Source organism: Sus scrofa, chromosome 7 (genome assembly GCF_000003025.6).
Source record: "Sus scrofa isolate TJ Tabasco breed Duroc chromosome 7, Sscrofa11.1, whole genome shotgun sequence".
NCBI classification, from domain to species: domain Eukaryota; kingdom Metazoa; phylum Chordata; class Mammalia; order Artiodactyla; family Suidae; genus Sus; species Sus scrofa.
In genome coordinates this window covers 31,780,510-31,794,641 of record NC_010449.5, presented here as the reverse complement: position 1 = coordinate 31,794,641, position 14,132 = coordinate 31,780,510, and the positions used below count along the sequence as shown (strand labels likewise).

At 45.9% G+C, this 14,132-nt stretch overlaps 2 protein-coding genes across 5 annotated transcripts in view; one reads left to right on the top strand and one right to left on the bottom strand.

Moving 5' to 3' along the window:
• The window catches only part of MAPK14 (mitogen-activated protein kinase 14), a 70,147-nt gene extending 66,903 nt beyond the window's left edge, over nt 1-3,244 (bottom strand). For 2 of the 4 annotated variants that reach the window (XR_001297832.2, XM_013977842.2), the window contains exon 1: nt 2,481-3,035. Coding sequence is in view for 3 of the 4 variants with exons in the window: in XM_013977842.2 (XP_013833296.1) it covers nt 2,481-2,596 (116 nt within the window). In the remaining variant the exon portion in view is untranslated. Of the gene's footprint in view, nt 1-2,480 lie in introns of all 4 variants that reach the window. The other 2 variants (XM_003356615.4, XM_001929490.6) reach the window with 2 other exon arrangements.
• Nucleotides 3,022-14,132, top strand: part of SLC26A8 (solute carrier family 26 member 8) — a 69,212-nt gene continuing 58,101 nt past the window's right edge. Inside the window, exons 1-2 of the mRNA XM_003356617.4 lie at nt 3,022-3,461; nt 5,693-6,014. Coding sequence (XP_003356665.3) covers nt 3,039-3,461; nt 5,693-6,014 — 745 coding nt within the window. The 5' untranslated portion in view covers nt 3,022-3,038. The remainder of the gene's footprint in view (nt 3,462-5,692; nt 6,015-14,132) is intronic.

The window sequence follows — 14,132 nt, the reverse complement described above, 5'->3', positions numbered from 1 at the left end:
AAGACCAAAAAAAAAAAAAAAAAAAAAAAAGTGAGTTACATTTGTTTATGGTCAATTGTCACATAATATTGGTTGTTTCTTTTCTTCCACCAATATGCTACATGTTATACCTTAAATACCCTTAGCAGAACTATTGCTAAAAACAAACTCGGCCTCCATGGAAAGACACACAAGGAACTTAAGAGTAATTGTCTCTGAGGAAAGGAATAGCATGATGGTAGAACAAGAAAGTAAAGGATACTTTCCACTATCCTTTTATAACTTTTGAATTTTATACTATGTGAATGTATCACCTACTTCTAAAAAACTGGGAGTTCCCTTCATGGCTCAGGAGTTAAAACCCTGACTAGGAGCCATGAGGATGCAAGTTGGATCCCTGGCCTTGCTCAGTGGGTTAAGGATCTGGCATTGCCGTGAGCTGCGGTGTAGGTGGCAGACTCAGCTTGGATCCCATGTTGCCATAGCTGTGGTATAGGCCTGCAGCTGTATCTCAGATTCGACCCCTAACCTGTTAGCCTGGGAACTTCCATATGCCGTGGGTGGGGCCCTAAAAAGCAAAAACAAACAAACAAACAAAAAACCTGTTTAACAAAATTACTTCCAAGTGTCACTTACTTATTGATGGCTTCTATAAACCAGAAAAGTATAGCACTGAAAAAATGTGAACTTCATTTTAACGGCACTTTGCTGTAAATCTGAATCTCCAGTGTCAAGACATAGCTAGTCACACCAAAGGCAGAGAAACCTTGCAAGCAGTTCTTAAACTCTTCATAACTGAGCTATTCTGCTGTATCACATCATTAAAGTTTAAACATTATTTGACAGAAAAACACAGTACTACAAAAATTAATGTGCCAAGTCAAGAATGAAAAATGGAGGTAAACTAATGAGCTACTAAAGGAGCAACGATCCAAAATCGTCTTCGAAAATTAGCAAATAAACAGCACACATATATGCATATGGTTAAATGCTGCAAATTCCCTTAAAATATAAACTGCCCTACTATAAAAATGGAAAAAAGATGTCAGGCATAGTGCCATCAGCAACATAACTCAAGCAGCCTGAACTAGAAAACGCAATATGATCTGTTGCTGGACACAATTGCACAATCTCAATTACCCAGAAGATTCTACCAAACAGGAAATTCATGCTGGGACTTTAAGAAACACAGGAATTATATTTAAAGATTAACGAGTCTAAAAGCCTGGAATTTGTGCCAAAACAAAAAATAATAAAAATAATCTTGTAGACCTCTTTTCAAATGATACATGCACAGGAATCACATGAATTAGCTTATGGTCAGGAGTTCTTACATTGCAGTAAATCTAAAATATAGTGTATAAGACCTGGGAAGTTAGAAAAGTTAGCGAAATAGTTCAGGTCCGGAAATGTTATGGTACCATTTAGTTTAAAACACATTCACAGCATGAATTAAGGCTGAAAAGTGTCTCTTCCTTCTTTTGCGATACATTCCATATCCTTATGAAAACCGTGGTGTACCTCAGGCTGTAAGTGTAGATAAGTTCCCTGCAAACTCTCTAAGGGACTTAAAAAGCCCAGTATTTCACAAGAATTATCACAATTTAAAAATATTTAAAATACCTCCCAATATTGTTAGTAACTTTTTGATCTTAAGGGCGTCCAACGGATCTGAATCTCACTTGCTCCAAAGGCGAAAATTGTTTTGTCCAACAATACTTAAATGAGCAGTGGTATGTGACTAATCAGTGAAGCCGCCAGCTTCTCAAGCTGCAGGGTGTTTGCAGGCACTACCACCCACCCCCAACTCTGCGAAAAGGAAATACGCTTTCAACTGAATCGGAAACACACCACTCAAGTTGGCACCGTGCTCACCGCGATAAAGTCGGTATTTTAAGCTCTGTGGATAGCTGCTAATTCAAGTGCGAATTCAAAAAGAACGCTTCTCCAAATGGGATTTCGACAAAGGTTTGCAAAAAAAGCCGGGACGGTACGTCCTTCGTCCTCAGTTTTGTTCAGATGACCGCAGTCTCCCTGGCGAGCTTTGCCCTTCTGTTCCTCCCGGCAGCTCCCGGGCTTGTCTGATCCAAGGGCAAGCTACGGCGCCCACAGTGGGCGCCCCTCGGGAGAGCCCCTCTGTTCGATGACAGCAGGGAGACCGCCAAAGAGGGCCCCCCTGTTCCTGCCCCCAGAGCAGCAACCACCCCACCCCACCCCCGACAAGGGAACGCGCAGGGTGCGAGCCAGCGCCGGGCTCCCAACACCACCGGGTACTCACTGCGGACCTCGTCCTACACACAGCTGACTACCTACGCGGGTGTGCTGAGTGAGGGGTCCCAAGGGTACAGGGAGTCCAGGACAGGGATCAAAGGGGCAGGGATGGCTTCCCCCCAGGGAAAATTCCTGCCGCTTGGTGCATTGCTGAGCCGTGGGGGCAGGCCTGGCTCTGGGGCATGAAGGGCTACCCAGCCCACCAAGGCCCCAGGCCCAGTGACACTTACCACACGGAGCCATAGGCGCCGGAGCCCACCGGGGACAGGTTCTGGTAACGCTCGGGTACCTCCCAGATTGTCTTGTTCAGCTCCTGCCGGTAGAACGTGGGCCTCTCCTGAGACATCTTCCAGCGGCGGCCGCGGGGCGAGGAGGTGGCCCTGCGGGGCCCCGCCTGCGCCCGCACCCGCTCCTCGGACCTCGGCGTCCGCCGGACCCTGCGGGGACCTAGAGCTGGCCACCCGCGCAGGTGCGGCTGCCGCGACCCTGACAACTCCCGCGCGCGCGGCCCCTGTCAGCCGCAGCAGCTGGACGCGCCTCGGCGACTGGGGCGAGCCCTGCTATGGGCAGGGGCGCGCTCCAGGGCTCAAAGCTGCGCCCACCACACTCTCCCTGCACCCGCTTCAGTCCAGGCCGACTCCGGTTTGCGCCGCGGGACTACCGCTCCAGCTGCAGCGCCCGCAGAGGTTCCAGTGGTCGCCGTTCCAGAGCCAGCGAACAGAAGCCTCCTGCCTTACTCTCGCGAGAACAGCTCCCGGGACTCTCCGCGAGCCGAGATTTTACCCAATATGGAACCTGCCTGTGGGCGGGGGTTGCTGAGGGGAGAGGACGGGAGGAGCAATTCTCGCGAGAAGAGAGCAACAGCTGGTCACCAGAGGCAGGAACTCCCGGGAACTGCTCTTCTTGAGGGCGCGAAGGCGGACCCAGGCAAGAGGTGGTCAAGCGGCGAACATTTGCCGCGTGCGCCCCACCGTGGTCGGCGGGGCAAATGCCTAGTTCCCCGGTGGAAAGCGACAGTGACTAATAGGGTGTCGGGAAAGAGCCAAAGGATCTTTGAACTACCACAGCAGCCGAGCACCCGCTTAGCGGAACCTCCAATTTCCAAGAAATATTGCATAAAAAAGAGGTTCTGGCCAGAAAGCCGTTGCAGTCTCATCTGCTCAAGGACATATGGCTTACTCTTCGGAATTCTGACGAAATCTGCCCCAAAGGTAAATATTAGCCCTGCATTAAGTTTGAGGTTTTCCACCCAAACTCTACTAGTAGTTCTCAACTTTCTATGTGCGGAGGAATCACCTTGGGAGTTTAAAAATGAAGAGTCTATGGATCCACAACGAGTTTAATTGGATAGGTCCGCGATGGGCACCAGGAATGTGCCTTTTTACAATATGCCCCAAGTAATTCAGATAAGTCCCTGGTATCTCCGTTTGAAAAGAATTTTTAACACCATTACTCTGAAGGTTTGAAACTGACTCTTACCTTGAAGAGTTTTCCAGGGAAGAGGATTGTAAACATTTAAATCGTGCCTCTCAGAGTAAGAACAGTGCAGAGTGGTCTTCTGGCAGTGTCCGGTTAGGCAAGTCAATTGACCTTTCCTAGACTTTGGTTCCAGTTTATGCAAAAGAGAATTCCTGCCCTACATTCCCTACTTAAAGCTAAACACAATAATAAATGTGAATGGGCAGAGGATTATAATCCCATAACTTCCCCTACTGTTGGCCTATTCCTATGCTAAACCTTGTTACAATAAGCAGGAGAATTGGACCCTATCTATTCTTAGTCATTTCTTTTTAGAAATAACTGGGTTCAAGCCACTAACCATGATTATTCTCTTTTGTGTTATATGCATCCTTGGAGTGCTCAGACTTTGTCTGTCTTGCCCCAACATTTAGCACAGTGCCTAGAACGTAAAAGTTCCCCCATAAATATTTGTTGAATAAATTATGAATAATGACATGGTCTCAATTTAAGAAGCAGAGCAGGATCCTCAGTTCTCCTCAAGGAAAAATAAAACTAAGCCCAAAACCAGGGTCATGAGTGATTTGTAGAAAGCTTTCTTTGGATTCAACATGGTTTGGCTCAGGTTCTCTTGCCTGTGAAGACATGTTGCTTAAAAATGTTCCAAGCTTTCTAAGAAGTAATGCGAGTTGAAGGAGGAAATGAGAGCAAAAATGCAACTGTAAAGAAATGAAGGGTGGGAGTGGGGAACCAAGGTGATGCGTGCATGGGTACAAGGGAGGAAACGTGGGGGAAGTTGGCCTTTTAAGAAACTCATGTTTATATATTATACTGTCTCTGTTTGACATTTTTATTGTTGTATTTCTAGAGTCAAGCATTTACAAGAACTTTCATATATACCCTCCTGACAACTTCCATCTACCTTATTTTTGTTTTAATCAGGTCTCAAACTTTTTTTTTTTTTTTTCTTTTTGGCTGCCCTGGAACATATGGAGTTCCCTGACCAGATCCAGCTGCAGTTGTGACTTACACCGCAGCTGCAGCAAAACGAGATCCTTTAACCCACTGTGCCACTGGGGATGGAACCTGCGTCCTGGTTCTCCAGAGACACCACCCATCCTGTTGTGCCACAGCGGGAAATCTGAGAAACTCGTATATTTATTCAACAAATTGGAATGATGAGAGTGACCAAGAGAGTAAAGTTAAGAAATTCAGTCATTCAGCAAATACATTTTGAGTGCCTACTGGGTACCAGGCACTTCCGTTGGAAAGGTATTTATTTATTGAAGCCTTTTTTTTTTTTTTTTTTTTTTTTTAGGGCCGCACCCATGGCATATGAATGTTCCCAGGCTAGGGGGTGGAATCGAGCTACAGCTGTCATCCTACACAACAGCTCATGGCACCGCCAGATCCCCAACCCACTGAGTGAGGCCAGGGTTGGAACCCACATCCTCATGGATACTAGATTTGTTTCTGCTGAGCCACAGCTGGAACTCCTGGAAAGGTACTTAAAAAGCAGACAGTTGCCTACATGGAGCTTACAGTTAACAGCAGGGCAACCAGTCAATTATTCAACACAAATTTATTGAGCACTTTATCTACCTCATTGCTTTGTGCACTAATAATACAACAGTCAATGAAAGAGAGAAAAATCCTTGCCGTTATGGGGATGAGACAAATTACAAAAACGAGAAGTAAGGCAAATAATAAATATATTAGACATTAATCCATTAATACTGTAATCCAATTAATACGGTAAACTTGCACCTGGGCCAAGCAGGACTACAAGACAGAGTGAGAGACAGTGACAGGGACTGAGCTTCAGAAGGAGATTGAAGGTCCGGGGATGTGGGGCAGAGCAGGAAACCTGGGCTTTGAGTGGCCTTCAATAGGAGGAGCCAGGCTGGTGGGTCTGAAAGGTGGCGTTGGAGACCTCGGTGACCCTCTAGCCTCCCGTCTTCCCCCGAGTCTTCTGTCCCCACAGGGTCGTCGGGAGACTTTAGTGGATGACTTGGACGTGAAGTGCGGGCCGCGAGGCCTGGCCTCCAGCAGGCCTTCAGTCAAAAGTACTCAAGAGGTGCGGCTGGGTGACCCAGAGAAGGGGCCGGCGCGGCCCAGAGCCCCCGCTCCCCGCCCCCGGCTCAGCCGCCGGGGCCCCTTCCTCGGCCCCACTCCGGTCCCCCGCCCGCCCGAACGCCCGCGGGCTCCGCCGCAACGGCTCGGGAACCGCCGGCGTCCGCGTCCACAGCGTCGCCAGCCCGGCCGGAGCTGCGTCCGAGACCAGCGCCCGGCCCGGCGGGAGCCAGGTGAGCCGAGGAGCCGGCAGCCGCGCCCGGAGCCGCCCGGGGCGGGGGCTGCAGGTGGGGAGCGGCTCGGGCGGCGGCTGCGAGGCACCAGCCCCTGGTTACACTTGGAAGCCCCGGGGTGGAGCTGCAGCACGTCCCTCAGTCAGTGTTGGAGGAATGAATGAAGGACGGCGTTTCCGGGAGCCTCCCTCAGCTGTGCTCGCTCTACTTTTGAAAGGCAATGACCAGAGCTGGTTTGGCAGGCTGAATCTTTCCATGCTCCTGGGCCTGAGTTGTCAGAAGCCCCAGAGCTGGTCTGCTGCCCTAGCCTTCCCTGGCCACCCCAGCCATCTCTTACTGAGACCTGACTGCCCATCCTTCAGACCCCACTGCTTTTGTTCATTTTGTACCTTCAGACCAAGCCCCCACTCCCACTCCTCTTAGCCCCTTTCTTTTTCCTATCGAGTTCTGTTTACATATTAGTGTCCCTCTGCTAAGCCTGCTCCGACCTCCCCACCCCAATAATGAGTTTCTCTCCAACACAACCCATTGGCAACACTCTCACCAGGTCACATGAAAGGTGGTTGCGTGGGTGCCGGGCAGTCACCTCATTACCTGCTGTCATCTGATTATTCATCCCCAGCCACTAGACCAAGTGTCTGAAAGATACTGAAAGTAATGCTCTTTGCTTGTGCCTTTTCTTTTTCCACACATATTCCCGCATAAAAGCATAGGTAGTAACTGGCAAATGGTTGTTGTTTCTGATGGAATACAAAGATTTATTCTGAAGCTTTTGGAATCTCATGATTCTAGAGAACATATGAAAGATGACCATGTGAGAGGAAAGATAGTTTTGAAACTGAACTAAGGTTCAGGGATTTCACATTTATTGGGTTAATAGTCAGAATATTAGGTTGTATTGAAATTTTTTATTCTTGGCTTTTAAAATGCCTTCAACACATTATGTAAATGAATCGGTGGATGGATGGGTAGATTGGGGTGGTATGGGGGATGAAGCAGCTAAAGTCAAAGTGCCCATACTAATGGTGCCCCCAAATTTAGCACTGAGAGACTGATTAAAGATGATTGGCTACAGTTGCAGTGGCCCTCACACTTCGTTGTATATCAGAATCACCTGGAGGGCTTCTTTTTTTCTTCTTTTTTGGCTGCACCCCCCAGCCTCGGCATAGGGAAGTCCTGGGCCAGGGATCAAATCCCAGCCGCCAGACCTCCAGCAATGCCAGATCCTTAACCCACTGCGCAGGCAGGGGATTGAACCTCCACCCCTACAGCAACCGAGTAACTGCAGTCAGATCCTTAACCCACTGCCCCAAAGCAGGAACTCCTGGAGGGCTTCTTAAAATATAGCTGGCCCATCTTCAGAGTTTCTGATAATTATGTCTTCCTAGGTGGAGCCTGATTATTTTCATTTCTGACAAGTTCCCAGATGATGCTGATGTTGTTTGTGGGGATCAAGTGTGGACCACAGAGATTCATTTCTATTAGTTAGTAGTGAATCCTGATACTCAACTTATGTCACATTTGTAGAATAAGAAAATGAAACCTTAAGTTGTTCAGACCATGACCCACTCACCTAAATATTTTGTCTGATGATAGGAAGCATCAGCGAATTGCAGGAGTAACAGAGATTCCCTTTTGTATCTCTGCTGAAAGGTCATTAACCCATCAGTGTAATTTGGATTACTTTTTTCTGAAGTGCATCAGCCTCTCCACATTAAAGTACATCTGCCACTTGTCAGTTGCGTCTTATGATCAGCATACCTTATAGGGGAGGGTCCTGCTAGTGCATGAAAACAAGCTAGTAAGGTATTCTTTGAAGTCAAGAAAGACATAATGGAACTGGAGAAATTCCAGAGACAACTACTAAAAACAAAACAAAACAGTAAGGAAATTATGTGTTGTTGCCTTTTAGCCAGTCATATGATGAGCCCTTTAGAAGCAACTTTCCACCTGCCCCTCCTAGCCATCCTCACTGTGGTCCCACAAGTTATGACTTGCTTGCCTCTCCCCTAGGTGACCATAATATAATGGGTTCCATCAGGTCTTTTTGCTTCAGCCTCTCCTATCTCCAACACTTTCCAATAGAACTTTCTGTGATAATGGAAATGTTTCATACCTGCCATGTCTGGTACAATAACCCCTGCCAACATGTGGGTGTTGAGCACGTAAAATATAGCTAGTGTGACTAAGGAACTGAGTTTTTCATTTCATTTTATTTTATTTTTGGGGTTATTTTATCTTTTGGCCACACCTGTGGCATATGGAAGATCCCTAGCCAGGGATCAAATCTGAGCTGCAGCTGAAATCTATGCCACAGCTGCAGCAATGCAGGATCCTTAATCCACTGCACCAGGCCAGGGATAGAACACACACTGCTGCGGAGACAATGCCAAATCCTTAGCCTGCTCGGCCACAGCAGGAACTCCTTTCATTGTATTTTAATTAAGTTAAACAGCCACAGGTAGCCAGTGGCTACTGTACCGGGCAGCACAGCTCTAGACCATACCACTGATGTGATTCATCTTCCCAGGGCACATCTCTCTGCATATTACTACTCCTTCTCGAACATTTTATTTTTTTTAATTAAAAAAAATTTTTTTTTGTCTTTTTAGGGCCGCACCTGCAGCATATGGAGGTTCACAGGCTAGGAATCAAATCAAATCGGAGCTACACCACAGACACAACAACGCAGGGTCTGAGCCGCATCTTCGACCTACACCACAGCTCACGGCAACACTGGATCCTTAACCCACTGATCGAGGCCGGGGATCGAACCCACAACCTCATGGTTTCTTGTTAGATTCATTTCCGTTGTGCCACGACGGGAATTCCTCAAACATTTAAAATAGCTAAAAATATCTTTTTTTTTGTCTTTTCTAGGGCCGCTCCTGTGGCATATGGAGGTTCCCAGGCTAGGGGTCCAATCAGCGCTGTAGCCACCAGCCTACGCCAGAGCCACAGCAACACGGGATCAGAGCCATGTCTGCAACCTACACCACAGCTCACAGCAACACCGGATCCTTAACCCACTGAGCAAGGCCAGGGATCGAACCTGCAACCTCATGGTTCCTAGTCGGATTCGGTAACCACTGTGCCACGACGGGAACTCCTAAAATAGCTAAAAATATCTACATTCAACTGATTCAAGACCCTCCAGAAATAGGCCTCAACTTACTTTTTCAGACTTGACACTGACTTTACACAGACTTATTGAATTACTTGCCTTGTATTATCTCTGTAATTTTATCCTGTTTTCTTCTTGAAATACCTTATTCTCCTCCCTGGCCCCAGTTTAGCCACAGCAGAGTCTAAATCATATATCCTCCAAGAGGTGTTCCTCGTCCCTCTAGGTTGGGATTTTCTTTTTTTCTTTCATTCTTTAAAAAATTTATTATGGAGTTCCTGTCGTGGTGCGGTGGTTAACGAATCCGACTAGGAACCATGAGGTTGCGGGTTCGGTCCCTGGCCTTGCTCAGTGGGTTAACGACCTGGCGTTGCCATGAGCTGTGGTTTAGGTTGCAGACGCGGCTCGGATCCCGCGTTGCTGTGGCTCTGGCCTAGGCTGGTGGCTACGGCTCCGATTGGACCCCTAGCCTGGGAACCTCCATATGCCGCGGGAGCAGCCCAAGAAATAGCAAAAAGACAAAAAAAAAAAAGACAAAAAAATAAAAATAAAAAAAATTTATTATTATTATTATTATTTTGCTTTTTAGGGCCGCAACTGAAGCACATGGAAATTCCCAGGCTAGGGGTAGAATTGGAATTACAGCTGCTGACCTCCACCACAGCCACAGTAATGCGGGATCCGAGCCAATTCTGCAACCCACACCACAGCTCACGGCAACACTGGATCCCCCACCCACTGAGTGAGGCCAGGGATCGAACCCGAATTGTCATGAATATCAGTTGGATTCATTTCTGCTGTGCCACAACCGGAACTAAATTGAGATTATTAATCCCACTCTGTAGGAGATCACATGGCATTAGGATGAGGCATCTATTTTAGAATCAGAAAGATAGGGTTCAGGAGTTCCCTGGGGGCTCAGTGTGTTAGGGATCTGGTGTTGTCACTGCTGTGACTCGGGTCATTGCTCTGGTGCAGGTTCAACTCCTGGCCCCAGAAATTCTGAATGCCACAAATGTGGCCAAAAAGAAAAAAGAAAGAAAGAAAAGAAAAGAAAGACCAGATTCAGATTCTGGCTCTGCTATTTAATAGTTGTATAACTCAGAGGAACTCACTAAATTTATCAGTAAAATGAGTATAATCATTAGAAAAGTAATACGGGAGTTCCCGTCGTGGCGCAGTGGTTAACGAATTCGACTAGGAACCATGAGGTTCCGGGTTCGATCCCTGCCCTTGCTCAGTGGGTTAACGATCCGGCGTTGCCGTGAGCTGTGGTGTAAGTTGCAGACGCGGCTCGGATCCCGCGTTGCTGTGGCTCTGACGTAGGCTGGTGGCTACAGCTCCAATTAGACCCCTAGCCTGGGAACCTCCATATGCCGTGGGAGTGGCCCAAGAAATAGCAAAAAGACAAAAAAAAAAAAAAAAAAAAAGAAAAAGAAAAGTAATACGTATCTCTTGAGATAATGTACGTGAAGAAGCTGGCATATGGCAGGCCAACAATAACTGTTAATTCCTGTCTTTCCCACCTCTAAACTAGTACAGTACCATATTTTGTTATTTTTTTCTATTAAATTGTAGAGTCTATTCTTTTGTATCCTCAGAGCATCTAGCATTCAGCAAATATTTGTGGAACACTAAATTAAGTGACCAAAGGTAAAATAGCATTCTTCAATCAGAAATAAATGAAGGCCAAGAGTACATATGGTAGAAATTTATAATATTGTGAAAATAAAATAGGCAAACTTATCAAATCCTAGTCTAGTAGATGGTGGCCGCCTTGACATAGAAATGATGTAGACTGAAGACAATGCAATAAAATGCTATTTTCCATAAGTGAACTGATGAGATATAATACCTCCAAAGGATACGACAACAGAAAATATACTCCAGCTTTGAACAAGAGAAATTCTTGGGGTATAAACTATGATATTTGATGGGAGGAGATGAGGTTATTTTGCATCTTCAACCACAAGGCTCTTGGGACAGAGGTCATACTTGTGGTTCACAGACTGGATCTGGCCTGCAGAAGCATTTTGTTAGATGTGGACTGTGTAAAAACAAAAAATTTAAAAAAATGTATGTAAAGTAGGAGTTTCCTCTCGTGGCTCAGTGGTTAACGAATCTGACTAGGAACCATGAGGTTGCGGGTTCGATCCCTGGCCTTGCTCAGTGGGTTAAGGATCTGGCGTTGCCAAGAGCTGTGGTGTAGGTTGCAGACGGGGTTTGGATCCTGTGTTGCTGTGGCTGTGGCGTAGGCCAGCGGCTACAACTGCAATTCGACCCCTAGCCTGGGAACCTCCATATGCCGTGGGAGCGGCCCTAGAAAAGGCAAAAAGACAAAAAAAAAAAAAAAAAAAAAAAAGTAAAAAATTGACAACATTTAAAAAGTCAGAAGGTGTCACATAAAAATCTGGAATTATGACCTCTCTTGAACAAGATCAGATCTGGCTGTGCTGGGCACCCCACAACCTGTGGCACCAATTGCTGGAGCCGAGTCGCTGCAGCTGCCTTTCCAGGTGCACTGTTTCCATCACACCCTGATATTAATATGTTACTGCTTCCTGCCAACCCTGCCTTCCTGCCACTTTCAGAAATGAAATGCTAGATTCTATACCCTGGATTTAACCCAGGATGACAGCTTTTATCATCTCGATATAATAAGCAGGTTAATTAGGCTCTTTGAGTTGCCAGGAACAGGGATAATTCTAGTAATGGAAATTTATTGTAAGATTACAGGGAAAAAGTAAGGAAGTCTGGATCAGTATTCCTATGGGAGGGGGAAAGAAAGTGAAAAATAGTACTTTGTTCAGCGGACAGTTCTGTTTTCTTTTTTTTCTTTTTTTTCTTTTTTTTTTTGTCTTTTGCCATTTTTTTGGGCCACTCCTGCAGCACATGGAGGTTCCCAGGCTAGGGGTCCAGTCGGAGCTATAGCCACCAGCCTACGCCAGAGCCACAGCAACGCTGGATCCGAGCCGCATCTGCAACCTACACCACAGCTCTTGGCAACGCCAGATCCTTAACCCACTGAGCAAGGCCAGGGATCGAACCCGCAACCTCATGGTTCCTAGTCAGATTCGTTAACCACTAAGCCACGACGGAAACTCCTCTTTTTCTTTTTCTTTTTTTTTTTTGGCCACCCCCACAGCATGTGGAAATTCCTGGGTCAGGGATGGAACTCACACTAGAGCAGTGACCCAAGCCACCAGCAGTGACAATGCTGGATCTTTAACCTGCTGAGCCACCAAGGAGCTTTACCTCTTTTTTTCTCTGTAAAACACATGAAGTACTAATTATCTCAAGTAAAACATTGTAAAATACTTCTTCCATCTTCTACTTTCCCCAACCACATTCTAACTTCTCTGCTGAATTTGTGGTCATTAGTTCATAAGTGTCACACAGTATACTCCTGCCCAATACTTCGAGGATAAAATACATTATATAACTATGGCCCAGTTCCCTAACTTTTCTAAAACCTCAGTTTTATCACCTATAAAAAGAGGATAATAGTAGAAGGAGGATTGTTGTGGGAATTAAATAACTTTTGAAAAAAATCTAGTGCAGTGCTTGGTGTATAGTAAGTGCTCTATGAATGTTCGTGATGATAATACTGTTCCTGCTGCTGATACATGATAATTCTGAAGGAAAACAATATTGCTGATGCAGTAAACTTGTTTGCAGCCTCACCTATGCAAGAAGTATTTGTGGGGAGTTTCTGCTGTGGCTCAGCAGTAACAAACCCAGCTAGTATCCATGAGGATGTGGGTTCGATCCCTGCCCTTGCTCAGTAGGTTAAGGATCCAGCGTTGCTGTGAGCTATGGTGTAGGTTGAAGATGTGACTCGGATCCCGAGTTGCTGTGACTGGCGTAGGCTGGCAGGTGCAGCTCTGATTCAACCCCTAGCTTGGGAACTTTACATGTGTCACAAGTACAGCCCTAAAAAGCAAAAAACAAAACAATTTGTGTAATCTACATAATTTGAGTGTTTACCTGTTTCATAGCTATGCTATATATATATACACATATATATACACATATACATATATATACTTTTTCATATTTTTGTGACAGAATATTAGGGTTCATGCCTTTTTATTATTCAGAAACACAGATGATCAAGAAAGGCTATTACTTTCTGGCAGAGATGGATTTATATCCATCCTCATTAACTCCTTCTCATTCACTTTATTCATGGCGGGATCCGAGCCGTGTCTGCTACATACACCACAGCTCATGGCAACCCGATCCTTAACCCAGTGAGTAACCCAGTGAGTCAAGCCTGCGTCCCCATGGGTACTAGTCACGTTTTCTCTGAGCCACGACGGGAACTCCCAGCTCCTTCTCGTTCACTTTAAAAGAGCAGTGTGATACCACAGATTTTAAAATCTTAATGTGACCCTTAGAGATAATACGGCCAAACCGTGTCATTTTTATGAACAAGGAAACAGAAACTTAGTTTCTAAGAAACTTACTCCAGTCATACAACTAGTTAGAAAAACAAGTGGGACTAGAACTCCAGAATCCTGATAGCCTGTGCAGTGTTTTTTTCTGCTACATCATGATGCCACTAACTGGATACTTGCCCATCATTCAATATTTGTTGAGGGCCTCCTAAGTGTTAGGCATTATTTTGAGCCTGGGGATACAGCCATGAGCAAAGTCCTGCTTCTTGGACGTACATTTTAGTGTAGGAAGCAGACAGTGAACAAATAGACAAATATTGCGTCAGGTGCTGGCAAGTGCCATGAAGAAAGGAAAAGGGGAAAGGGACAATGACGGATGCTATTTTAGAGAAGGAGTTAGAAGACACCATGTTGACTTAACCCTTAGCATTTTCAGTGCAAGTTGGTGGTTATACTTTTACCTCTTAATCCTTTCCCTGCAACGTAACAACATAATTGAATGTAAAGAAAATTAGGCTTCCTGGCCAGACACTAGAGTTCTAGTCCTGACTCTAATTATTCAAACGCCAAGGCTGTTTGCATTTCTGGACTTTG